Consider the following 27,881-nt stretch of genomic DNA (forward strand, 5'->3'; position numbering starts at 1 on the left):
GTTTGGGTGTCGGGTCCTCGCATGTCAAACACAGGCAGATAATAATCAGGCTATCTGTTGCTTTTACAAAATAAAACTTGGTGGATATTAATGCTGCGCGTGCGTTCGTGCACTTTCTGTTTAATTCACCCGGATGGCGCGTAAGGAATCACTGCCTCCGCAGGTGTCAGAGTAGATACTAGAGACAAAACGGTGTCACAAATGGTTAATTCCCATCATGATGATGCCTGTCAACGGTTGCTCTATCCATCGACAGGCCCATCTCTTTGCTTTATCAATCAAAGTCAGCAAAAACATGCGTGGATGCACGTACACACACATGCAAACGCACAAGTGTGCTCTCACATATGCAGACATCCTCGTCCCAGTGTGGATAATTAGTGGATTCCCTCAGTGGGTGATAAAGCCTGTGCACTTCTCTCCTCTCTCTTTGACCTTCCCCAGTGAGCTTCCGACCACAGTGGGGCTCATCACACACAGCTCTAATACATATTTATCGGCCCAGTGACAGCTCTTGAGTGCTGGATTTATATGTTTCCTGACAAAACAATAGTAAAACCTTATTCATTCGTCCTTCTTTTCATCAACCAAAGCAGGAGATAAATCCAGGAGTGTCAACCTGGCTGTAGCTTCCTCAGCAGCTGGCCATCTGTTGGTTGGTTGGGGTGTATCTGGACATGGGACCCAGCCAAGGTACACTCAAGCAGCTCTCTCCAATTACTGCAAACGGATTTGATATACGTATGTCTGTCAAATCGCCTTGGCAATCACAGGAACCTGTGCACTGGCAAACGTTTTCCTACAGCAACTTCTGATCAAAGACATTCAAAAAGTGGCTGTGGTATTGCTGGCGGCATTGGGATTCAGGACAGACTTCCTGCACCATGACTGGCTCTATTTGAACAGCGCAATCAGAGTTGAGATGTGAAGAGAGGCAATACCACTAAAGAGTGAGGGGAGGGGAAGGCGAGTGGAGAGGAGAGGAGGAGGAAGAAGAGGAGGGAGGGATGGCAGGATTAAGCCCCAGCCCACCCCCTACCCTCTCTCAGCCTCCAAGCGGCCATCTTTCATCTTGCGACTGCCCCTCTAATGCTTTCAAGTGGGCGAAGCCCTCGACATCTGCTTCCGCTCCGTGGGACACAGCACAGGCCACCGTCCTGCGGAGATGCACAACCACAGCTCAGTTCAAGGGGCACTGTGAGGCCAGCGCCACTGAAGGCGGAAGGTCTTATCCACGTAGACAGAAAAACAAAGACATCAAAAATGACAGTGTGGCACGGGGGATTAAGTCAAAAACTTATATTCAGACAAGTAGAAAAATAGAATAGATCAGCTCTTGAAATAAACATTAAAATGCATCATATACTAGTGAACAGACTCACAACAGAAACGCTTTACAGTTCACTCACCCAGACACATTAATTCTACTTACTACTTGAGAACAAATAAATGTAAATAGTTCTGTAAATAAACACTCCGTCTTCGCCGAGAAGAAATAAACCCCCTGCCGCCTCTGATTAAGACTACCAAAGTGATATATCTGGCACTTAAGTCTGCTGTTTACCTCATAAACACAAAGATTTCAGCACAGCCACCCACACTGACGCTGAAAAATCACAAACTGAGTCTGCGTGCCTGTATGTTTCTCTGCTAGTCTTTTTGGCTTCAGTGTGGGATGTCTAATGACATTTTTTTTAATGCATGCCATTTCAGGAGTATTTCTTCCGCTGTGGCTTTCAATATCATGAGTTCACTGGAATTCCTTGACTCCGGCAATGATAGCGCCATGAGCAATAAAGCGGCATGGTCAAGTGGTAGGAGCTTTGCCTCTGATTTTCTCTGAGATCAGTAAAATAGCACTTGTGATTTTCGAAAACCATATCTGGAGTGCAGATGAGTGGTGCTGTCGAGGACAGGGCGCTGCCGGTGATATGAGGGAGGCCTAACTGACACTAGGTGTGTGGAGGGGGGTGCATGTCGTTTTACCTTCACTCTTCTCAAATTTTCCAATTATTTCTAAGGAAATTATGTTTGTTGTTTTGGATTTGTTCCTTGATGAACAGTCATTTCAGATTTCCTTCATACATCAGTGCAGCTAAAATGTAATTTAATTTGCAAGAGCTCCCCGTGAGACTGTAAATGCGTTCGCCTTGATTTCTGAACCACCTCCACCCCCTTTTCAAAACCCACACACAAGAAACAAACTTCCATGTAGATTCGTATAATGCGTGATCTGTTGACTCTTGTTTCAACATGTGTCTATTTCTGCAGCGCACAAGCAGGTGAGACCTTTTCTGTGCAGTCTGGTCTTCTTTCATTGCTTGCCACCGCAGTGTGTTCTAGTGCCAGTTTAAAAATTTGCAGCTACTTCTGCAAATGCAGTGAGCGGGAGTCAGGGTTTTTTTTTATTATTATTATTTATAGAAATCCACCCACCCACTATGTTGAATTTAGTGGTCTTCCACATGGAAAAAATGTGAAAGACTTCAATTTTGCTATGTGAAAAAAACTGACATATAACTGATGCAGGGGTGCTATGCATATATAATGAGCGCAAAAAGTCTGTGTGTAATTGCTTCACCCAGTTTAAGCTACCTTGAAAAGAACGTTATCACCAGGAGGGGATGGGAAACAGGGTTCATATATTCTTAAATCAAACTGTGGTGCATGTGCATGAGGGAATTCGGCGTTAATATATTTTACGGTATAGACTTGTTTGGCAGCTTTGATTCATTTTCCGAGAGGGCACGTAGAGATGGATAGGGGAAGAGAGGATGACAGACAGAGCGCTGATTCTTTCCCATGTCTGCGAGCTGTCGGCGAGACCAGGCCATCTGCACATTCATTATCACGGCAGTGATTCCATTATTGTTCTGCATGGCAACAAGGACTTTTTCTGTCTCTCCTTTGTTATTCTTATCAACTGTGTAGCAGACAGCCCCCTTTTGATCATGGCAGCAACGAAATTAACTGCTATCATGTAGTATAGTGCATAACTGAATTATCCTTCAGAATAACAACAGTAAACATCATCTTGTCTCTTCTTGTGTCCTTGTGCAGGTCTGTTCCACAGAGCCATCATTCAGAGCGGCTCAGCCCTCTCCAGCTGGGCAGTGAACTATCAGCCGGTCAAGTATACGCGTCTCCTGGCAGAGAAGGTGGGCTGTAATGTGCTGGACACATCAGACATGGTGGACTGTCTGAGGAAGAAGAGCTCCAGGGAGCTGGTGGAGCAGGACATACAGCCTGCAAGGTACCACGTGGCCTTTGGACCTGTAATTGATGGTGATGTTATTCCCGACGACCCTGAGATCCTAATGGAGCAAGGAGAGTTTCTCAACTATGATATTATGCTGGGGGTCAACCAGGGTGAAGGGCTCCGGTTTGTGGAGAACGTGGTGGATTCAGAGGACGGCGTATCTGGAAATGACTTTGATTTTTCTGTGTCCGATTTTGTGGACAGTCTTTACGGGTACCCGGAAGGCAAGGACACACTTAGGGAAACCATTAAGTTCATGTATACAGACTGGGCAGACAGGGACAATCCTGAGACCAGACGAAAAACGCTGGTGGCTTTATTTACTGACCACCAGTGGGTCGAGCCGTCGGTGGTTACGGCTGATCTCCACGCTCGCTATGGCTCGCCCACCTACTTCTACGCCTTTTACCATCACTGCCAGAGCTTGATGAAGCCCGCCTGGTCTGATGCCGCCCATGGCGATGAGGTGCCCTATGTTTTTGGAATTCCTATGATTGGTCCCACTGACCTTTTTCCCTGCAACTTCTCCAAGAACGATGTCATGCTGAGTGCTGTGGTCATGACCTACTGGACCAACTTTGCCAAGACTGGGTGAGCACTTTTTAGTTTTCCATCAGAGGGAAGCTACCATTGCCATTTAAATTACAAACGTATTCATAATGGTAGCAGCTTGATATTGATGTATGCCTATGTGCTCAAGTAGTCAATTTCCTGTTTGCTCATTTTCTACTCAGCAAAAGCACACTGTAAAGATAAAAGGATCAGTCATTTAATCAATTAGCTGTTATTTAAGTTATTTTCAGTTATTTTAATTGTTAAGCCTTTTTTTGTAAGAAAACAATGCAAAACACTTGTTGGATCAAGACGTGAATATGTTTTCTTTTGTATTGCTGTGACTGTTTGCTGGATAAAGCAGGACATTTAAATCGTACAAATATATTAGTAATTGATCAAAAATATGTTGCAGTCCTAGTATACAGTAACTTACATTTTTACCTGAAGCTTTACTCTCTAAAATTGAAGACTGAGGTTTTACCCCGAGGGTTACAGAGTGTTATCTTAACTTAAGGCCAGCTCAGTAAGATGTTCTGGGCGAACCGATGGACTGATGGATGCATGCATGGATGCATGTTGATAGTTTATGTGTGGGTTTTCTTGTGCTCGCTCTTCCTCCGGTAGCTTATTTCTACCACTCCATAGACCGTCTTAAGAGCATAAACTCACCAGCACAATCTGTAGTAGTTGTGCAGTGGTAAGAAACCATAACGTTAGCTTCATAGCATAAGTGCCTAAGTCATTGACTTAGTCAAATGACTTAGGCAATTATGCTATGAAGCTAACGATAAGGAACATGAACAGATAGCTACAAATGCAGAAGCTCATTTAACAGTGGGTAGACTGGATATATTAATCTCTGATCTCAGATCAGGCAGGTGTTTGTGTTGTGTTTCCTCCTGCAGAAACACAGTGCTTCTCCACATTCCCCCTGGTTTGTGTTTTCTAACAACTGTACTTTTACATTTGTTAAACTAGTGCGCATGCAATTATGAACTTGCTAAGTTATTAATAGAAGGTTACAGATTTTTTTTAAAAAAATCCTATTTCAGTTCTATTAATAGCACTTCTGTGCCGCAAAAAATGAGCTGCAGGAGAAAGGAAGCTCTACAATAGATAGTATAGGGCAGAAAAGGCATTTTTCAAGAGAGACATTTTTTCTGAGGTATTTTTTGCCCCGACTTCCTGGGTCTCAGTCTGAAAACCTGAGACATATTGAATGTGAGGACGATTAAATGTTCCTGCAGAATGTGTGCTGTGCTATTCGTGCTTGGCTGCCTGTTTGGGTGCATGGCTGCCTGCCCTTCTGTATACTTGCGTCCATATGTGTGTGTACTGTGGCTGCGTGTGTGCGTGTTTGGCTGGAAATACTATCTATGCTCTATTATACCGGGGACCAAAAGACACAAAGACTTATCAGGGAGGCATATCAAACTCTTGCCCTCAGCGGTATTGATTCCCTAAGCCTGGGCCCAGTCAATCACTCGTGCCCTGGGTGTCTCTTGCTCCCCACTATGCTCAATTTCCCCACCACCCATCACAAAACCGGACCATTTTGTATGACTACTAGTAATCATTTCTAACAACTTAAATTTAATTTGACAATCCCTGTTCCTAGAGGGGTATTGATCCCATCCTGAATGGGATGCCATCAGAAATCTTGTTCTGTTTTTTTATCTGTCTCTACATCATCTGCCGTCCAATCAGGTGGCATTTACATCCAATCGTCTGGCTGATAGGACCTTGAGCTGCTAATGGCTGACTAGTGCAGATGGAATGATGTCGGAAAGCACTGAAGTCCATCAGTGATGCCCGGACAGCTGTCTCCTCTGCCTGGCAGCCATTTTGTGTCAACACACACAAAGCTGCATTTGTAGATGCGCACAGATTGATTTTCGTTTTTCTTTTTCTTTTTTTTTTAACTTGTCATTTCAAGAAAGTGATCTGGTCTCATGAGAGGAGACAATGTGTTTAATCTAAATGACAAACAGAAGTTTGAGGTCTCGAGTTAACAATGCATGGTGCTTATGTCTCTGATCTTGGATCTTGTGATGTCACCAAAATTAATTCTGATGAAGGATGACAGCATGTCTGCCATGCCTATATCCAGTCAGACTCAACACAGCGCCGTGGGCAGTGAGCCTGCTGTAACCCTAACCTAGCCTTCACCCTGGCATGCGCCAAGAGTAGAAAAAGCAAACTGCACTTTACAACTGACCCCATGTCAGTTTTGTAGATTTCCATGTCACTGATTGATTGAGATTAGGGGCAGAGCAGCGAGAGGATAAACCGGTTCTAGATCTGTGTTCACCATGTTATGGGTATCTGTCCTGTGGTGTGTCGCCTTGGCCTGTCTCCAGATAGAAAGATTACAGGCAAACCACAATTAGGCACTCAGATGGTAAAGAGCCCAGGATTAGATGCCAGCAGAATAAAAACTCACCGTGCTGCTTTAAAGGGTAATTTTACCCAGGCCTATGTAAAGGAATCTACCATAAACTCTTAAAGGAGGGGGGGAATTGAGGATTTAAGATATTTCCCACAGACTCTGAAGTTCGTGCCTCTCATTTAGACCACGTGAGGGGATATCACTCTCTTCTAACACCACCCAACGCAATCTGGCTCAGGAGGACGTATTTTTAATTAAGACCCAACTGAATTGGCTTCGCCTTCATGGCTCGTCCAACAGCCATCTCGCCTGTATCTGCAGAGTAGCTCTCGCTCCCCTTCCAGATGTTCATAATGAACTGACCCAGATTGCACTTCCTGCCCCTGTCTCTAAATCGGCTGTAAGAACATGTGTGACACGATGTCGAAACACTTGGGCTGCATGTCAACAGTGGGTATCATAGCAGCATTCCCCCCAAAGCTCTTCCTGTCCCTGGCTCTCTTGTGTCATCTTTACAGGGCAAATCCCTTCCCATGCCCTTTTTTTTTTCCTCCATCAGCATCAGTGAAGCATAAAAGCATACAGAGTGCACACTGTCAAATCTTCTTAGTGTGTGTGCGCACATGTGTGCGGGTGTGATTGTGAGAGCGAGAGTGTGCGTTTACACTATGGGGCCGTTCTTTCCCAAGAGTCAGAGATGTTTCCGAAGCGCAGGGATTTGCTCAGCTCTGAGGGGTTTTTTTCTGGCTGCAACATTTGTTTTACTATTGACTAGCAAAAATTGGCCTGGGCTTGCCACAACAACTTCATCTGAACTGTATTGTCAAAACTTTGGTTTTCTTTTTTTTTCGCGCACAAGTCTACTGCGACTGATGCGAGCACAGCAGCGACACAACTTTACACAAAAAAGAAAGAAAGAAAGAAAGAAAGAAAGAAAGAAAGAAAGAAAGAAAGAAAGAAAGAAAGAAAGAAAGAAAGAAAGAAAGAAAGAAAGAAACTTTGGCAGAAGTCTTCAGAAAAAGACAGGATGATGAAAGGCCTGGAAAAGATCAATCATTATATATCATTAGTGCTAGAAATTTGTTGGTCCATCTTTATACTTGTTTTTATCCTGCTGGCTTGTGCTCATTTCCCCAGTTCTGTGTCTGAGCTCTGCCACATGCAGTGCTGGGTATAGCTAGGTAGTTAGAGAGCAGAGCGCTGTCACGTGTTGTTGTTTTTTTTTTTAATTCTCCTCCACAGATCCCCCATTCCTCTCTCACTCTCTCTCTCATTATTCTATACAGTCATGTATTACGATCACAGTGTGAGCTAAAATATGCACCATTGATTGGTTTGGTGACAAAGGCTGCCAACTAAACAAATGTAGACAGAAGTAACTACACTGTGTGTCTGTGGTACAGTGTTACAGCCAGCACTCTGATTTACAACACTGCTGGTTGATTTTTCTTTTGTTTTCCTCCTACTTGTCAATCGAACACTCCTCTTCTGTAGGATTAACAACACACATACATCAGCTGTTTCTCCTGTCTGACCTCATTCACGCAAAGCTTCAGCCTTTTTTTCCTTTTTTTTACCCCAGCTGTCTAGTAGTTACATCATTCAACTCTGATCTCCCTCTTTGTCCTTCGTCTGGATTATCCCTGGTTCTCTTCAGTTTCCTTCGTTAGGCCCAACCGACTAAACCTGCACCGGGAGTACTGAATGCTTGGCATTGTCGAAAAGCTCAGCCCCCAACAGCAACCTACCTACTCCATTAAATAGGCACTCACTTGATAGGAGATTTGTAGCCAATATCCTGATTTGCATTAGAGAAGGTAAGGAAGTGGTGTGGCTTGTTAAGGGGCCGGGATGCCATTGATCGGTGTCCATGCTGTGCAGTGAATGTAATGAGAGGAGGGCCGCAGGGGAGGAGAAGAGGAAGTAGATCTGCATGTATGCGTCTGCGAATAAGTGGTTGTCAGGTTAAAACATGAATAATATTCTTAAACGTATTCATGTAAAATGATCTTCAGACGTAGCTTAAAGCTCCTGATTGTTCAAAAAAAAAAAGGACAAAGTGAAAGTAGGGAAAGTTTCGTGAGAGCCAGGAGAAGCGTTTTTTTTTTTTCTTCGCTGCCACTCATCTAATCAAACAAATCAATGGCATCTATAACAGGGAGCGGCCCCAGAGCTGTGTCCTCCAACACTTCTGCCCACCCCAAAGTCACAGCGCCTCGCCCCGCATCACTTAGCCTGCTGAACCGAAGGCTGCCATTAAATATGAACCTCGCATCACTCAGCCCCATGTCCCACCGTGCAACCACATGAAGGGCAAAAGAGCACAGGCTGATAATTTGCCTGTTCAGCGCTGAGGATGCCCCCCTCCAGCCCATCCCATACACTGAACCAAGACAAAGTCTACAAACAGAATGAGACTGAGTGTATTTCTTCAAAATTTCAAGCACAGTGTCGGGGGAAAAGATCTGGTAACCTTCTCATGGAGTGAAAATTACAATTAGTTCCTTACTTTGCGTCACCTGGTAAGGAGATAAACAACTGCAGGGGATGAATTTGTTACGCAACAATGACAACAATACCAAAGAAAGCTTTTTTTTCTGCAGCCTAGCAAAATGAGCATCAGTGCCGTTAAATTAATGCATGCTTCTTGGTATATTATATATATATATATATATACATACATATATATATATATATATATATATATATATATATATATATATATATATATACATATATATATATACATATATATATATATATATATATAAATTGAGAAGCTACACTCAGCTCAGGATTCAGAGACCTTGAGTGCAGTGAAAATAGATTCTTGTCTTCCGCCTTAGGGCACGTAAACGTGTCTTTTCAGATTTGGTGATGGCTAGGTCTATGATCATTCAAGCGCTTCAAATTACATCAGGATGAAAAGGGGAAGGAGGTACACCGGGAATGAAAAAAGACAGAAAATGATATTCATTCTCTCCCCTTATCTACCTTTTACATCAGCGCTTGCAGATAGAGCTCGGAATAAGTAATGAGCTCCGGTCCCATTCTGCCACATGTGTAGGCAGAGCCGAGAGTCGTGTCTGTCATCCAGGTGGCACGGCTTCTTATAGCAGAACTGCTTAACACTTTTAATATCAGCCGGGAGAGGCCCATTGTCCTCACCACAGAGCGTGAACAGCTTTGTGAAATGTGACATGTCTTGTGTTTAAGTGCTTCACTTGTTCAGTCCAAGAGGTTATTGTACCATAATGTGGCCCAAATCCAGTACAATCACACACACACAGATGTGCACATGCAGGCACGCAGGCTGACAGTCGCGAGATGAAATCCAAATTCTCCATCAATCATAAATAAGAGCACATGGGAACACTTAAATACGCTTGACAGGCCAAGGTTAGCAGGGGTCAGCAGGTCACTGAGATTGGTGGTGGCGGGAGGTTGTGACGAGGAGATGAAGGCGATAGTTTATACTACCACGGCCATATGAACACATCAGAGGAAATCTGAAAGGCCATTAAAACGCCTGCTTTTATGGGTGTAATAATCCCTCTCCTCTGCCTGGGAGTCCAGCCACAGCTTCAGTGGCCATCCCCAGATTAGGTGGGAGGTTTGACAGGAAGCAGGCTATCAGCTAATGCAGGGGAGCTCTGACAGCACCAACAGGACCACAAACATCACATTATGCCAGGGCTCTTCATGCAAGTCACACTAGGCATTCGCCACAGAGCTGAACGCATGCGGTGAGACGGGACAACAGTGCACTTTGCAGAGTTTTGTACCCAGACTGATGTTATGTTTAAAAGTGAAAAGAGCTGGTGATCACAAGATTTGGCTTTAATCTGAGTTTATCCAGACACTTCAAATGAATAGCTACACACCCTCCCATTTAATATCAGCTTGCCAGAAGTGTTTGAACAGGTTAAAATTGTTTTTTAATATATGTTTTAATTTTTTTAACGACAGTGAAAATTCACTGGCGTAACTTCTAATTAGCATCCGAATTAGACACTGGAACTCCTTTAAAGTGTCTTTTTTATTTATTTTTATTAATTGGCCTCTGGGCCTGAGGCCCGGTCCTCTCTGGCACAGCTGGCTGCCGGCAGAACCCGTTGGCACGTTACTGCAACCCCCTCTGGCCTCTGCTCCATGGCTGCTGGGTGACCTCTTGTTTGGAGCTCTCCTCAGCTCTTCCCAGGAGGGTGGCACGGTTGCCCCCCTGGTGGTCCTCCTTGGGTCCTCGTATTCTGGGGCCTCTGGATGTCTGGGGCCTGGATCTCCTCCATACCTGCTTCATGCCCTGGGGGATGGGGCTATGGCTCCCCACACTCCCTAGCAGATTGTTACATGGAGAAACCTTTTGAATACAAGCGTGCTGATGCACACAGGTGTACACACGGGTGTTCACAGACACAAACTACACCTTTCTTGGCTGCTACCTCAAAGCACATTGTGCGCTGTTGATCTTGCGTACTGCTCAATAACATGTAATATTTAGTATCTACTGTTATCTACTGTTAGCTAGTTTATTGTGATGGTGTTGTATTTATTATGTTGCTCTTTTTTGTTTGTTTTCTCTTCTGTTTTTTCTTATCTCCATACGTGATCAAGGTGTTTTGTTTTTTTTTCTTTTTTTTTCTCCCCCCCTTTCTTACCATCTCTTCTCCCCTCTATTTTTCTTTCTCTCCCTCTTTCTTTCATTCTTTCTCCCTGTCCTATCCCCCAATCATGTCTGTCCCATCTGTAACAACCGAAATAAAATAAAATAAATACATAATTATAATAAAGGTCAATCAAATGGACCAATATAGCAAGGCCATGATGATCCAATTGGTAAAGTAAATCCGCTTGGCATCTTTCTTGGCCTTGAGACAACAATTCTGATGGCTAAAGATCCAAACAGGACAGGCAAAAAAAAAACCCAAAGTGTCTTTATTATCTTTACATGTTAAGCACAGTATCTGCTGAAGCATCATACTATTTTTTCCATGCATACATGCTAAACAAAGATTAAAAAAACACTTCCCAACAAAACCTGGCACCTTCATTCTTGCTGAATATATTAAAGCCTATTGTGTTGGATTTTACAGTAGACCTGTTATAAGATGAGCATGCAGTTCAGACAGGTTGGCACCTGTAGAGACTTTAACAAATGATTACAGCACTATTTTACCACAGATGGAGAGCACAGCAGCACAGCACTCAAGAAACAGTCAATCTGACAACGGCGCACAGCAGCACCCACTGATACAAATCGAACAGGGTAACCTAGTTGCCCTCGCTACACTGACTAGTAAAGCTTGAGTTCAGATCACTCCCTGTGACTCTGCAGCTCAGGGCAGCACTTCAAAGCCACACAGGAGCCCAAAGTTGAGCAGCAGTGGTAGAAATTGTTCAAAGGAATGTAGCCTGTTTACTATTGACTTTGCAACAATTACCCAAGCATATGTGTGTGTAATTAGATAAGGCAGCCAGTTGTTCTCTAATGCGGCAAATCAAATTAACTAAAGATGCCACATTGATTTCTTTGTGTTCCCTAAATTATTCATCTACACTTGCACTGAACCAGCCAGCCAGCCACCAAAGAGCTTTTCTAACTCCTCTGCACCACCACTCCCTTGCACTCCCCACATGCACATGCTGATTGTTTTGTGAGATCTGTCAGAGGACAGTTGCAATATTTGTGCCATCACCATTCAGCAAATTGACCTTCCAGAAAAGAGAGTATTTATGGTGTTATGGAAATAAAGAATTCCCATTAAATGCAGCAGTGTCGATATCCATCGTTCTTGTCGATGCGCATGCACGTGTGTAAGATAGAGGGCGAGAGCCTGTGCTTGCATGGGTGTGTGCACACTGGTGCACTCTTGCAAGAATTCATGCAGCACGCAGGCTGCAGACAGCTACGTCTGAGGCGGCTCCATTGACATCCTGTTCTCTGGCATGTTGCGCACGGGGAGATCAATATGACCTTACCTCCACCACCTACTCCTTTGAAACTTAATTACTGATATTCAGCTACAAAGTCATCATAGTCTGCCTGTCAATATTCATCGGGGATCATTACGGGCCTAATAAAAGAGGTTATTTACGGGCCGCTCTGCTGACACCAGCCGTGGTCGAAGGAATTCAGCTCCAGCCGTCTCAATTTGCTCTACCTCTCTCGGTCTTTTTTTCTCGTTCTCCTTCTCTATCTCTCTCTCTCACTTCTCCCAGAAGCACTGACCTGAAAAAGAAAAATTGACAGCAGAAAAACGAACAGGAGAGAGGATGGAGGTTGAATTCTTCTGGCATGGCTGTTAATTCTCTTAGCCATGTTTGGTGGTTTTTCAGCCAGTGCCAAAAAAAAAAGAAAGAACAGGAAAAAAACACAACACTGTAGCCACTATATCCCTAAATCCCCGGCTAAATTTTAACTTTGCTTGCCACTGACATTGCAGTCAGATCCACAAAGGGATATTTCATGATATTTAGAGAAATGTCACACTGCTCCTTGCCTCCTTGCAACAGCGCAAGTTTTAACATCACCGCTCCAACATCAATTATTGGGTTTTCGTGGCTACAGGACAATTCTTTCATCACTACCAGAAGCAATATTCTGGGTCACAGAACTCCCACTTCTGACATTGTACGGCAACAAAGAGTTGTGTGATTGTCGGAGATTGCTATATGTTAATTTGTTCAATAAATCAATAGCTTCACTGTAATTGAAATGGCTGGTCATTTGAGGCAGCATGTTGAAAACCGAAAAGTGGAACAGTGAACTCTGTAGATCACAGGAGGTACTGCATCCAGAAGAAGCTCTTTCCTTTTTGTCTGTCATGCTCAGTCTCATAAACATCCATTCGCTCTCATGCATGCAAACATCCTGATATCCATGCATGCACACATATATATGGACACACAGGGCTAAGCAGTTCCTTTAGTATCTTGATTAATATGGTCCACTTTACATCAGCACATTGGATGCCAATGCACACTGTGCCGCCTTCCCTAAGCAATTAGCGAAACGGCTCCACCAGCGTTGGATTATCAACAACAAGATGCCTCCTGACGCGAGCCCTAAAGCCTGCTGACTTATTCATATGTGTTTACTTTAAAAGGCTTTGCCCTGTTTTTTGTAGGTGGGCTGCCTTAGAAATGAAATAAGAACAACATCTGGAGAGAGAAGAGAAGGGGAGGGGGGTTATGCTCAAAGAGGTGTCCAAAAGCAGAAAGACATTTGGGAAAATATAATATGAAATCGTTCTCAACTCATTCATTAAGAAGAAAGCATATATATATACACAACAGCATGCACACGCAAATCCTATATAACCAGGAGGATTTGGCTGGTCGATGCGAGTTTGTGCTTTTGCTGTTGTGGATTTCACTGAGCAAAATCAATGAATTCTCCACTAGCTGAACCCCTTTCACGCCAAAATATGAGCTGTGAATCACATGCTTGTATTTTTAGTTTTTTTGGACGTTTCCTATCCCACATGAATGTCAGAGCTTGAATAATTTAATGTACTCTTAGAATCACATTTAACAGTCTCTCTTTCTTGTCTCCAGGGATCCCAACAAACCAGTTCCCCAAGATACCAAGTTCATCCACACCAAGGCCAATCGCTTCGAAGAGGTGGCCTGGTCCAAATACAACCCCCAGGATCAGCTTTACCTGCATATTGGCCTGAAGCCACGTGTGCGCGATCACTACCGTGCCACCAAAGTGGCCTTCTGGAAACACCTAGTGCCCCATTTGTACAACCTCCACGATATGTTCCACTACACCTCCACCACCACCAAAGTGCCGCCCCCAGAGACCACGCAGAACACACTGTCCACCAAAAAGCCCAATGGGAAAAACTGGCCATTCAACACCAAGAGGCCACCTATGTCCCCGGCCTACAACAGTGAGGACAAAGACTCCTGGGGCGATGATGAGGAGACAGGGCCGCTGGTTGTAGAGAACCCTCGGGATTATTCTACAGAGCTCAGCGTCACTATCGCTGTTGGGGCCTCGCTGCTGTTCCTCAACGTCCTGGCCTTCGCAGCCCTCTACTACCGCAAGGACAAGCGGCGGCAGGACTCCGGCCACGGGCAGCCCAGCCCGCAGCGGCAGACCACATCCAACGACATTGGCCACCACGCGCCGGAGGAGGAGATCATGTCATTGCAGATGAACCAGACGCACCATGAGTGTGAGGCTGGGAACAGCAATGAGGGGGCACTGCGCCTGGCCTCGCTGCCCGACTACACGCTCACACTCCGGCGCTCTCCGGACGACATCCCCCTGATGACCCCCAACACCATCACCATGATCCCCAATTCCTTGGTAGGCATGCCCAACCTGCACCCCTACAACACCTTCACAACTGGCTTCAACTCCACCGGCCTGCCTCACTCTCACTCAACCACCCGCGTATAGCTTTAAGGAGGCATGGGGCAGCCGGCGAGAAACGGGGAGGGGAGGAAGAGGCGGCGGTGCAGGGGTGGAAGAGGAGGAGCAGTCCGGATGAACGAATGGAGGAGAGGATTGTGTTTTATAAATATCACAGGGAGGGGGAGGGCCATGAGGGGGGGTGGGAGAGGAGGGGAAGGGCATCAGTCAGATTAAAACGTGAGGAGATTTAACACGACTTTTACTACGAGGAGAGTTGCTGAGAGCTCTCCGTGGATGTCAAGTTGTGCAGAGCTGCCAAAATCAAACTGCTTCCCTTCTCCCGACCAGGAGAGAAGGGGGGTTGCGGGGTCTTTCTGCAGTGTTTTTTTCTAAAATAATCATTTTAAAAGCCTTTTTAAGCAGACTGAGGAGATATCAACAGTTTTTTTTTTCTTGAATTCATAACAAAAAAAAACAAAAAACAAAGAGTAGTGCTTTTTATTTCCCATCCCTTTTCCTCCTGCGGGAGACACGTCTAGAACAATGGCCTCTACGTCGATATTCACGAAATGTTTTTAATTGCTTCTTTGTTTTGTTTTACGTTTCAATGCCTTACAAAAAGCTTGTTGTTGTTGGGTTTTTTTGTCATTATTTCTATTCCCCGAGACTATTCCATGTGGGGTGTGTTGCAAACAGTTGAGACTCAAAGATGAGAGACTGAATCCAGGATGGGAATCTAGAGGATATGCAGATGTAGAGATTTTTAAAATCCATTTTGGGCAACTCATTCTTTTTCTTTTTTTTTTCTGTTGCGTATCAACACAACAGCCACCCAAATGGTGTTTTTTCCTTTTCTTTTTTTTCAAGCTCATATAGAAATGATTTGTCTGGGACAGCTCTTGCCGAGAGATGAGAAGGCAGAGATAAACACTATGTTACTGTGATTGTTTCGTTAAGAGAAAAGTGCATCTTTTACAGCCAATTTATCTGTTCAAGCTATCCGATATTATCTCCACGAGGTGTGCACGTGCACATGCTGCTTAGAGCACCTGTGTGTTTGTGTGCATGTGAACATGATTTCTCATTCCTTTGCGTGCAAGCGCGGTCAGGAGCGTGAGATAAAGGAAGAGACACATTGTCGGAACTTGCAAGCTCAAGAGTTGCGAGAGAGCGAGAACGGGTGTGTGCGCGTGTGAGAACGAAAGTGTGCGAGCGAGTGAGTGTGTGTGTGTGTGTGTGTGTGTGGGTCCGTGCACCTTTTTTTTGTTTGTAGGTTATATTGTGTGGTTATGGGTGGGGGGACGGGGTGTTGGGGGCTGAGTACCTTCCCATGTTGTTGATTTCGGTTCATCCACCAGTAGTGTTTCTGCTGCGTCTCTGGGTGTCTGTCTTTGCAAAATAGCACTTTTGTTATTTTTAAAGTTATATATGTCTAATTTTTTGCTTAAAGATTACAAAATAAATCTATTATTTTATGTGTAAGAGAAAAAAAATAGCTAAAGATTCAACTGAACTAACTGACATGATTCCATTGACTTTGTAAGAGTTCCTCTTCGAAAGCAGACAGTGGCCTGTTTGCACTGAATAAACCTACATCAGTGCACACTTGTATTTCTTTGAATATATATATATAAATATGGGCATACATACATGTATGTATAGGGCTTCTATGAAGATATATTTCCCACTTAAAAAAAACAACAACAAATATTTAAAACTCTCTTTAGACTGAAAAGCACCAACGCAATTAGTTTCTTTGTACTGTTGTGATTTGAAACATACCAAGCCAAGACCTCTCCAGGTGTCTTTGTAGGAGCTCTATATGTATATTTATGTATAAAATATTTAATATTTATTTATGTATTCCAGATGCATACATGCTGATTGTGCCATGTGCCAAATTAAAACTTTAAAAAATGAACAATATAAAGTTTCACTAAACTTTTTTTCCCTCTCTTGATCAAAGTTCTTTTCCTTCCTATTATGACTTTTTATTATTTCCATTTTGAATGAGTTAAAAAAGAAATAGTCTTGCAGCAAGTGCAAGGCTCCCCCCCCCCCCCCCCCCCCCCCCCCCAGGACTTCCTCTCTACCTCCCCTCTTCCTCTTTCCCCTCCTCCCCCTCCTCCTGCCTCTCTCCTTTTCTCTCACTGAAACCTTTGAGAAAAACAGGCTAACAGCTTGGGGCCTATCTGCGTGCATAACCCCAGATTTTACTGTAATTCATGCAAAGTAGTGCTGCAGCAATGGGAGATTGTGAAAAGATTGCCTTGATGTACTCACAGTGCATCCTATTATGTGTTATTCTCGGAGTGAAAACTGGAGTTATTGATTCTGTGAGTAAAACTGACAATTTTCATTAAGTATCTTGGCGTCACACAGATTGTCTCCCGAGTTACAGTGAAATGCAGTAATGCGACCCAACTAGTGATCCAAGATCAGCGCTGCAATTTTCAGAGACTTCATGCACACAGACTTCACCATTTTTATGAAGTATTCCATTACAGCTTCCTCTGGTATTTAATGATTGGAGGTGTAGCAGAGTCTGGTCAGCTTATCACCGATCCTGCCAGTAGCAGAAAGAGAGAAATGGGTTATTTGAGGGAAATTGCTCTGAGACTGATCTATACGAGTCATCTTGTTTTTTGCTCATCTTGCTTTATTTGGGAATCACCTACTAATCAGCCGCTCGCTTCAACTGAACCACATCTTCTAAGAAAGGAACAAGCAGCTGGTTTCTACCTGGAGCGCTCTTGTGCACACAGAAAACACTTTATAAGGCGTCCATAACTATAAACTGGACAATGCAGTCACCAAACATTGTGGCATTGATTTATAGGCTGCATATCAAAAGATGGAAGTGGCTTCCAGACCTAAAAAGTAACAATAATGCAGATCTATCTTAAACCTGTATTCTTTCTACTGACCAGGATTAGGGGGCGATTCCTCTGCTGGCAAAAAAGAAGTGAAATTATAGAAATAGAAATATATAAGAAAAATGACTCTTCTGCTTACTTGAACTTTGACCTAATTAAACAGTCCCTAGGTTCAAGTAATGCTGAATATTAGATGAGGTTGATCTTGTAACTGCCATTATTTAAGAATCAATTAGAAAGCAAGGCACGGTTTAGGTTTTGCCTACTTTGAGATTTCCATGGTGCTACATTATGAGCATGCTGCATTTCTCAATAATATTCGTCAATCCTTTGGAGCACCCAGTTTCAAGAAACTGCCAAAGTCCTCCTCTTAATATAACTTTACTAACAAACTGGTGTGTCCTTTTCAATATACAGTCTTTGCATTGATTACACTTTGTTGAGCGAAGCTGTTTTTCAAATATTTCTGATTGTGAAATATGTGCACTCCTTTATTACTGAAGTCCATAAAGGGTTGATTCATTCAGTCATTTAAAAACATCTTCAAACTTTTATGAGAACTTATATTTCTGCTGCGCACTCAATATAATATATAGTATACTTCAATATAATAAAAGTAAGTTAAATTTTGTTTGTGGGGCTCTAGGCAGGAAAATAAGTGTGTTTTGAATATAATAAAAACAAAAATGTGAGATCTAGTTACTGAAACACTGCTTACGAAATCCACAAAAGACACTCTTTGGACTGGAATTTTTAGGGAGCATTTCTTTGACAGAATGTTCACAGTGAGCTCTGTTGAGTATTCCAGCATCACATTTTGTCAGTTTTCCATTGCTGTAGTCATTATCTTTAGATTGCATCAGCTCATGTGTGACCCACACTTACAACTTGGCTAACTATATCACTATATTGGTTATAAATACTATAGATTCTTAGAGGGCAGTAGCTGAACCACTGATTGGGCATAACAATATGAGCATAACAATATATCACTGACACTGAATAACAGTGATTTTCTCTTCATCACAGAACCTGTTTATTTGTGGGACATACTAGGGAGAAAGTGAACATTGCGTCCTCAAAGTTGATGTGTTAGAAGCAGGAAAAATGGGACAAATTATGAAGGCTAGGCAACTGGGTCAGAGCATCTCTAAAACTGCAGTTCTTGTTAGGTGTTCCCAGACTTCAGTGGACAGTGTCGGTCAAAAGTGGTCCAAGAAAGGAACAGTGGCGAACCAGCGACTGGGTCATGATTGGCCAAGGCTCACTGATTACTGCACTTATCTGGGGAACACCTGGCACAAGGACTTATTATGGGAAAAAGGCAACCCAGTAGAGGCGGTGTGATGCCCTGGACAATGTTCTGCTGGGAAACCTTGGGTCCTGCCATTCATCCAGGTGGTATGTTGACACGTACCACCTGCCTGAGCATTGTTGCAGACCATGTACACCCTTTCATGGAAATAGTATTCCCTGATGCCTGTGGCAGGATAATACTCCCTGCCACAAAGCAAAAATGGTGTAGAAATTGTTTTAGTAAAGCAATGTGTTTGAGGTGTTGACTTGGCTTCCAAATTCTCCAATCAAGTATCTGTGGGATGTGCTGCACAAACAAATCTGATCCATATGGAGGCCCCACCTCACTGCTTGCAGGACTTAAGGATCTGTTGCTAACATGTTGGTGCCAGATACCCCAGCACACCTTTAGGCGTCTAGTGGAGTCCATGCCTTGATGGCTCACGGCATTTTGGGAATCAAAAAGGGGGACCAACACAATATTAGGCAGATGGTCATAATCTTATTTCTGATCAGTGTATTTTTTTCTGTTGTATCACATCAATTTTGTCCTGGTTAAACATTCAAAGAGTCTGTGAGCACACAGTGGGGAATAAAAAATCATACAAATAAAAACAAAGGAAACAAAAAAGCCTAATTGTTATGCTAAACATCGGCATCTATTGGAAGATCGTCCCCAGTCATCACATAACTGTGCAGCTCTCCTCCGTGTTTCAGCATATTTCAAGTTTCACAATAATAAGCTATTTTGGATCACTTCCGCTGCACTGATCGCTAAATTTGAAAAGAGGATAACTACTGGACAGGTAGCCAGAAATATCCCTGTAAAGCTCTGCCTCTGCTGAATGCATGAATAAGCAGCTGTTTGCTAACAAGTTTACAACAAGCTCATGAAAATTTTACAGGAAACGTACTTTGAGCCTGGAAGTTATTTTGCCATTTGGGTAGGGTTGCCAACCGTCCCTTAAAATACGGAATCGTCCCGTATTTCGAAACAAAAGTACACGTCCCGTATTGAGCTAATAAGGGACGCACTTTGTCCCGTAATACAGTGAGAATCAAAAGTAGTCTATAAATGTTTATGGAATTAACACTTTGTTTGAAAACATAATTCCCAGCCCCTCTCCTGCTTTGTGACCAATGAGCTGACAGCACACTTATGACAATTCGAGTATGACAATTCAGATTACCGCTCATCTCATTGGTCGAGGAAAGGTCGCTTGCGGAGAAAATACCGGAAGACAACAGATGACCACAACAAGAAGCATGGTCAACAGGGGAACAAACGCCGACTCTGCGGTGCAAGTCTCGGATGACAGTACACCTAAAGCTGGGCAGACACTGTGCGATTTTTTCAGTCACGTTATTCAGCTCCTGCTCAAACTGCACGATCGACTCACAGGGGTTAGAAGTTTGTAGGTCACGATGCAGGTCTCACACTATACGGCCCGATGCTCTGATGCGACCTGAGTGCTCACACTGTGCCTCCATAACATGAAGGTTATAACAGAAAATCTGTCGCTCGCTCTCTCTGTCTTTCACTCACACAGACACACCACTACCATCAACTTTGCTAAATTGCTAATGAAAAACATTGATCAGGCAGCTGTGATTGAGCAGCAGTGTAAATCCAACTATTTTCACGGTTGTTGTGGTCGTGATAATTTTGTGATGCCACATCGAAAAGGCTCGGATGAGCTTTCCAAAGTTCTACAAGTTGTGCCTCCATCACTTGTGTCCAGATCACAGGCTGCACAGCCGTGCTGCGCCGTCTTTTTCACCAACGTTTACGTTTGCGCGTGAGCAGTGTGAGCGCCTGTGGTGACACCCTCACGAGCGATTGATGATCGGGAGCTGGTCGTGAGGTGTTAATCACTTCTCGTTACCCCACGTATACTACACGACGCACGATGAAGGCCAAAATCGGTCCGATCACTCAAAAATCGGCTCAAAATGGGCCAAAAACTGCACAGTGTAAGCCCAGCATTAGAGCAGCAATGTTTGTTCCCCTCAGAGAAAGGGAAGAATGGGAAAAGGAAAACACCTGGCTGGAAAACGTTAATATGGGCATGTGCAGTGAATATCAGCGCTATGTGGCCAGAAGTGTGATAATATAATTTATTTTGTGTAATAAACAACTGCAAGAATAGATGATTACAACAAATAGATGACTAATACATAAAAGTAATACATAGATGAATAATGATGATGAGTTAAGATGCGTAATCATGGGAACAAGCGGGTTTACAAACAGGAGCAGCTGATTAGCATTAGAAAAGCTGAAATAATACCTCAACTGAAGCCAATTGTACTAAATGCACTAAATGTGCACTGTTACAAGAATATTTTTCTTTCTATTGTTTTCTATTATTTTAAGTTAAGCAGGACAGAGTGCTTTTAAAGAAAGATTTACTTATATTCTCAAAAGTTAAGCATGACAGGCTTCTGTTTAAGAAAGAGACCTGTTTTACTGTGTTAATGTTGTCATTTTGAGCTAAAAATAAATGGCTAAATGATCATTTGTTTCACATGTGTTCATATCACAAAGAATAGAATATGCATCTACTTAAATCAACTTCAAGTCAAATGGTTAAAAAAATAATTTCACACACAAAAAAAGAGCTAGAAAATTCACCACACTGGGAAGGGTGAAGACAACTGGGTCGCCCGGCCCTGGCCACGAGGTGTCCCTTATTTATTTTTCAGGGAGTTGGCAACCCTACATTTGGGTGAACAGCACCGTTATGAATCAAAGCGGATTCTTCTCTTCTCTGATTCATGTGCAGTGGTGTGAGGTCGGTGTCCACTGGCCCCAACACACACACACACACACACACACACACACACACATAGAGTGACACAGAATTAAAATTGAGTGGTGGAGCTGAGAGTGAACTATCAAAGGGAAGAAATGTCATGGGAGGGCAACTTGTTTTTTGCCATGTAATTTTCCCATATGCTGTTAAAGCAGAGCAGATGTCACTGAGTATTGGCAGGGGCAGACCTAGTGGCCTCAGGGACACAGTTTGGGATACATGGCCCTGTGAAGAGCCACATAATTAAGTCACGGACCAAAGGAGGAAGACCATGGAAACTGCGGCAGGAGGAAAAACGGGGTCAAACTTCCTCTGCACTCAGTAACCTGAAGGCTTGATGAAATTAGTCCAAACTTCCTATGACACGAATCGCACGAGGGGGAAAAAGGGAATGGATGGCTCAGTGGGGGGGGGGCGGTTATGAGTGAGACGCGTTTCCACGACCGAGATTTGTTTGCAGTTCAGCGAGTGTGCTTCGAAAGTGACATCATTCAAGGAATGGCTAGAATACCCCGATGGGGGTTGTGACTGCCTCGACAGCAGCGAAGACAAACCCAGCCTAGGAAATGGATGTGCCAAATTACACAGTCCCACCCGCTGGGAGAGAGCTGCAGGTGTGTGCAGTTGTGGGTGTCTTTGTGTTTGCGTGAAGATATTGAGAATTTTATTTCTACCACAGAGAGCACGTTGTTACCTATATTTCCTCTCACCTTCTTCCTCACCTTCATCTCTCTGCTCTCAAGCCTCGTTCATCTTTTTCCCCATCTCTCTTTTTCTTTTGTGCTCAAATGTTGTTGGGGTTTTTTCTGCTCCCCTCATGTAAAATATATCTGGGCAGCTCTCCCTCTGTCTCGCACATATATGACGCGCCCATTTTCTCTTTCTCCAGCTTTGTAAGTGCCATAATCTGGGCTACTCATTTCCACTCATTTAGAATCTAATTTTCTTGAGTTACTGTGTTTCTCTGCTGACTACGAAGCTAATGAACATTACTTATTGAGAAGCAGACTCGAGTCAGTCAGTGAACCAAAACTCTTGCACTTTGAATTTAAATAGCCTGTTTTTCTCCAAAAGGGATATCATAATGTGTTTTGTCAAAACATCAATAATCTATTATTTCCATGTGAAAAATGCAATCTTGAAAAAAAAAATGTTTTGTACCCATACTGCATAGACAAATCTGTGGCATTTTTTTTTCAGGTTCACCTAATGAGGAGTTTCATGCGAAGGCAGATATTATAACACAATGTATCACTGGAAACGAGGACTGTAATCAACAAAAGCGATGGGCTTTGAGTCCAGATACATCTCTGATAAATCTATGTTATCTCAGTGTTATTGTACAGATTACTAAAGATGCCCTGTTACTTCTATGTTTATGTCCATAGAATGTATTTATAATCATGGAAACTGGAGTAATCAAAAATAAAATATCTATTCTTTATGTATCTTATTGTGATTCTCGTGAATATAGAACATCACATTCATTTTCAGAAGACTTGAAGTCAAGAGGTTTGGGTGTTTTGTGTGTGTTTGTACATACCCGCCAGACACTTTGATTATGTACACTTTGCTAATACTAAATTGGACCCCCTTTTTTCTTCTTCAATATTTGTGGCACAGATTCAACAAGGTGCTGGAAACTTTCCTCAGAGATTTTGGTCCATATTGATGTGATAGAATCACAGAGTTGCTGCAGCTCTGTCATCTGCACAGCCGTGAAATGAGAATCTGACATTCCCCCACATCCCAAAGGTGCTCTATTGGATTGAGATCGGATGACCCTCGAGGCTATTTGAGTACAGATGATCTGAGCTTTGTGACACAGTGGGTTATCTTCCTGCAAGCAGGCATCAGAAGATGGGTACACTGTGGTCATAACCGAAACAGTACTCTGATCATCTCTGTAGGTGTTTAAATTACTAAGGGACCAAGAAAATATGCCCCACACCATTACACCACCAGCAGGGCCCTGAAATGTTAATAAAAGGCAGGATGGGCCCATGCTTTTCTGTGGTTTATACAGCAAATTCTGACTATTCCATCCCAAGTTGTAGCAGAAATCAAGATACATCAGACGACTGTTGCGCAATTGTTGTGAATTTACATGAATTGCAACCTCAGTTTTCTGGTCTTAATCAGAGTGGCACCCAGTGTGGTCTTCTGCTGGTTTAGTCCATCTGCTTCTAGGTCTGACATGTTGTGCATTTAGAGGTGATCCTCTACATGCCAAGTTTTGTGTCAGCTTGAAGCAGTCTGGCCATTCTCCCCTGATCTATGGCATCAGCAAGACATTTACATCCAGAGAAGAGTTGCTCACTGGATATTTTCTGCATTTCACACCATACTCTGTAAACCCTAAAGGTGGTTGTGAGGAAAATCTCAGTAGATGAGCAGTTTCTGAATACTCAGACCACCCCATCTGGCACCAACAACCATGTAACTTCTATCCAAGTAATTTAAATCCCCTTTCTTTCCCATTCTTGACCATGCCTGCATGCCCAAACGCATCAATACTCGATTAGATACTTGTGTTCACGAGCAGTTGAACGGGTGTACCTAATATAGTGGCCACAAAGTATGAATCAAACAAAAATATTTATGGAGAAAGCACCACAGTCCTAGACAATATACCTGACTACTATGTTCCTTCAAAAATCACACACTTTTTGCATCCATTAACAAGGCTGGCATGTTTTATCTTTGGTATAATTAACAACAAATTCCACAAGCAGACCAAAACCAAACAAGGAATTTATCCCACTAACAAGCACTGTCTTTGCATTCACAGCCAAATGAAGCATACGTTTCTGTGCCATTGAACTCACTGTTGTCCAGAAACTGTGAAAAACATGGAGCCAAAAGCCAGAATGGTGTGCTCAGTGATGTATTCAGTAATTACAATGAGGACAAACAGTAAAGCTTTCTTTCTTTAGCTCATCCGAGTAGCAGAGGAGACACGTTCCCCTTGCATCCTCTGTGATGCCTTCTCGACACGGAGCTGCTGTCGAGGCAAAATACAGCGGCAGAGCTGTCAAAATAGGGAGAATATCACCCGGTAGTATGCATGCTTTATGTGATTTAAGTGGTTTTTATGCAGTGATGGAGTTGTGTGGCACAGACCATAAGCTACAAGCCGAGTCTGCACAGACAGCACTTGTTAGCCAGATAAATTCATTGATGTCTTTGGTTTTATGGGATTAGCTGGTAAAAAATAAAATAAAATAACACCAGCATTTTAAATGCAGCTTTGGTCGCAATAAACTGTGGCATCAGTGCAAGAATAGAACAAGCCCAAGTGTAATGTAGTATTCAAGAGTTAAAGGAGCCAGTGTGCTTTTATGGAGGTCCAGTGAACAACAGTAGTATCCTATAGTTCATCTAGCACAGGCATTCCCACCTGGCTCCAACCTAAAGCTACCTGTCGACTACATAATGATCTGCCCTCTGTAAGATAGATGGCCTGGAGATACCACTGACACCGCTGAGACTAAAGCCCGCACACTCCCAGTATGTGGGGAAAGTAACAACAGCAGGCAACAAGCACATTTTAAGCCTCAGCAGAGGATCCATCCTGCAAAAAACCTGTTACTGTGGAGTTCCCACTTGACATCTAATTTTTCCTACTAGTTGGTCTACTTGTGACTGGGAAAAGTTTCCTTCCTGCTCTAACTGCACTCATCACTCATATTCAGAGCTTTTTTTTTTTCTTTTTCTTTTTTCTTGCAAGGTCGTTCGTCACCAACTGGAGCAACACTAGCTGCTATCGCTCTGTTGCATCAGCTGGAGTTCACCATCAGATGGCAGTCCACTAATGCCTTTCTCAGATGTGGGTTACTGGTGGCAGTGGAAAGGTTGCGTCAGTGGACTTATGGTGTCAGAACTCGCCAGCCTGTGTTGCTTCGGTGCAGACTACAGAGGACTCCCACAGGACTTCCCGAAAGTATCTTATCACTTAGATCACATTACAATGACTTTCAGTAGCAACAATTTGATCTTTAGTTCTAATCCAGGCTACCAGGCATTTCACAGATCTTTCAGATCAAATGCACCGTGAGCTTGACTTTAGTGTGTGAGCTCAGTCCAAGAAAATCTGCACCATTTTTTTTTTCATGAAATACTGGAAACACCCTTTGAAGTTAAGCCTATTTTTGCCCCGAGAGGCAGAGAGCCTCATTTATCAGTGAAAGCCTAAATATTAGCCTTGTGTAGTGAAATAGACGTTTGCTTCTTTTTTCTTTTTTTTTATCAAAAAAGATAGATATATAGTTAATACTTAATCATGTAGCTTATAAGACATCTGACCTTAAAAAACATTTGCAAAATCCTTTTTGGTTCTTTTAGTTTAGGAGTTGGGAATCCATCATATTTCAAACTTGTCCATTCGTCTACTGTTTGTACATAATATAAATAAGATAAACACTGCCTACTTTATGGTCAGATGTCAGATGAATGATTAGAACGAAGCCACAAAAATGATCTATGCAATGGAAACACCACAGAATACAGCAACAAGGCAGTCTGGTCCCTAGAGGACCTCTGAAGTCTTCTCTTGGATACTAAAAAATTCCACACGTTCGTTTCTGTCCACTCCAGGAACGGTTAATACACACTGGAAGCATCTTCACAGCTGCAAAGATGCCCCGAGACCTCCTTGTATGACTGACAGCTTACCAGCTTGCTACTTTACGATACAGTTTTTTTGCCCACTAGGTAGCCCATGGCATTTGCTAAAGCTATGTTCGCTGTCACGACTCACTTCCATTCACACATCCACATCTTCTCACAGCTTGGTTTTGCTCCCTTTTCCCACCAGTGTTTTGATTTATGGATTGAGCTTAAATTGGACATTAGTTAAGACAGAAATGATTTCCATTACGCACGAATGAAACTCGAATGATGTTTTAGCTCATTGTTTGGTAATGCCTGCTTTTCTGTAATGAATTCAAGTAAACTGACTGCCTGAGTTGAAAGAGGAACAGTGAAGTGGCGTCAAGAAATCCCCAGTCAGCAGTGATGTAATGGCTCATTGGAGGCCAGGAACACTGTGTGAATCGCATTCCTCGGGAATGAACTCCTTTAAAAGGAATCACACTGGTTTCCTGTTCCATGGTCTACAATGAGACGGACGTCAGAGAGCAAAACAGGAAATGACATGGATGAAAGCAGAGATTTACTGTACGTGACGGAAACCACTCAAATCCAAACACACCATTAAACTGTTTCCACCTCTCCCAGCAATACGCCTGATAAGCACAGGGATTTTTAACCTAAATGAGTTGGGTATTGCATTGTTATTTCATAGTAAGTTTACAATTTTATTATTATTATTATTATTATTATTATTATTATTATTATTATTATTATTATTATTATTATTATTAAGAAAAACTCCACAGAAATTTTTTAAACACTCTTCAGTTGACTGGAGGTTTACACGTTGTTCTGGCTCTGCTTGGGAACAGATGCTGATGTTTAGTGGGCGTGATGTATACGGCGCCCATCACTGTAGTAAGCCAGCATTAGGTTGTACTAAGCAAAATACATCTGATGCTCATGGGATTGTTAGCAAACAAAATGAATATTACTATGGGAACATTCAAATATCAACATGTTTGTGGCAATAAATCCAAAGTTTGGGAATTTCAACCAGAAAAAAACACAAGCTTCAACCAGGTGATCTTTATGTCCTGAGAACTAGGAACATCATCTTTCCAACTCTTCACTCACCATCGTCACCCTCCAGTTAGCTAATTCATGGTCTTAGTTTTCACCTAAAATAATGTAACTGCGATTTTTTTAGTGAGCCCAACAATTTTTATATGTTCAGGTGTGGGGCTGGAAAACCCATGCAGAAGTACGAGGAACAGAAAATGAACTTTTAATGAATTCCTGTAACACCCTGTGGGATATTACAAGAATGCAAAGCTGGGGAACATCTTTTTAGGCTCCAGTGTTGAGCTATACAGAGCTGAGGAAAAGGAACATAGGAGGCTGTTATGTTACCTTTATGCAGTCAAAGTGGAAATTGCTATGCCAGTCACTGTCGTAGAGAAAAAAATAGTCCTGCTGCAGGTCAGTGTTTACTTTCATTGAGCCAAAAATGATTTTAAGGCATTTATGGCTTACACATAAATATCTCACACGACTTTAAAGTGATGCTATTTTAGAGATTGTTTATGCCTGTAGTCAAAGGTTTGGGCATCCTCAGGCAAACTGCTTGTTTTCTTGATTTTTGAAGTGAAAAGAAATAAATACAACCTGTGCAGCAAACATGCATTAAAAATGAGTCTTTCTTCAAATGTTTGCACACAGCCACTTA

General features: G+C 42.8%; 1 protein-coding gene across 4 annotated transcripts in view; it reads left to right on the plus strand.

Annotated features, from left to right (window-relative positions):
• The window catches only part of nlgn3a (neuroligin 3a), a 133,798-nt gene extending 119,069 nt beyond the window's left edge, over positions 1–14,729 (plus strand). For all 4 annotated transcript variants that reach the window (XM_080900277.1, XM_080900278.1, XM_080900280.1 and 1 more), the window contains 2 exons: positions 3,061–3,850; positions 13,761–14,729. In XM_080900277.1, the coding sequence (XP_080756403.1) occupies positions 3,061–3,850; positions 13,761–14,616 (1,646 nt within the window). In that variant the 3' untranslated portion in view covers positions 14,617–14,729. The remainder of the gene's footprint in view (positions 1–3,060; positions 3,851–13,760) is intronic.
• Positions 14,730–27,881: the final 13,152 nt, after the last annotated feature.

The sequence above is a fragment of the Rhamphochromis sp. 'chilingali' genome (assembly GCF_963969265.1).
Source record: "Rhamphochromis sp. 'chilingali' genome assembly, chromosome: 13".
NCBI classification, from domain to species: Eukaryota; Metazoa; Chordata; class Actinopteri; order Cichliformes; family Cichlidae; genus Rhamphochromis; species Rhamphochromis sp. 'chilingali'.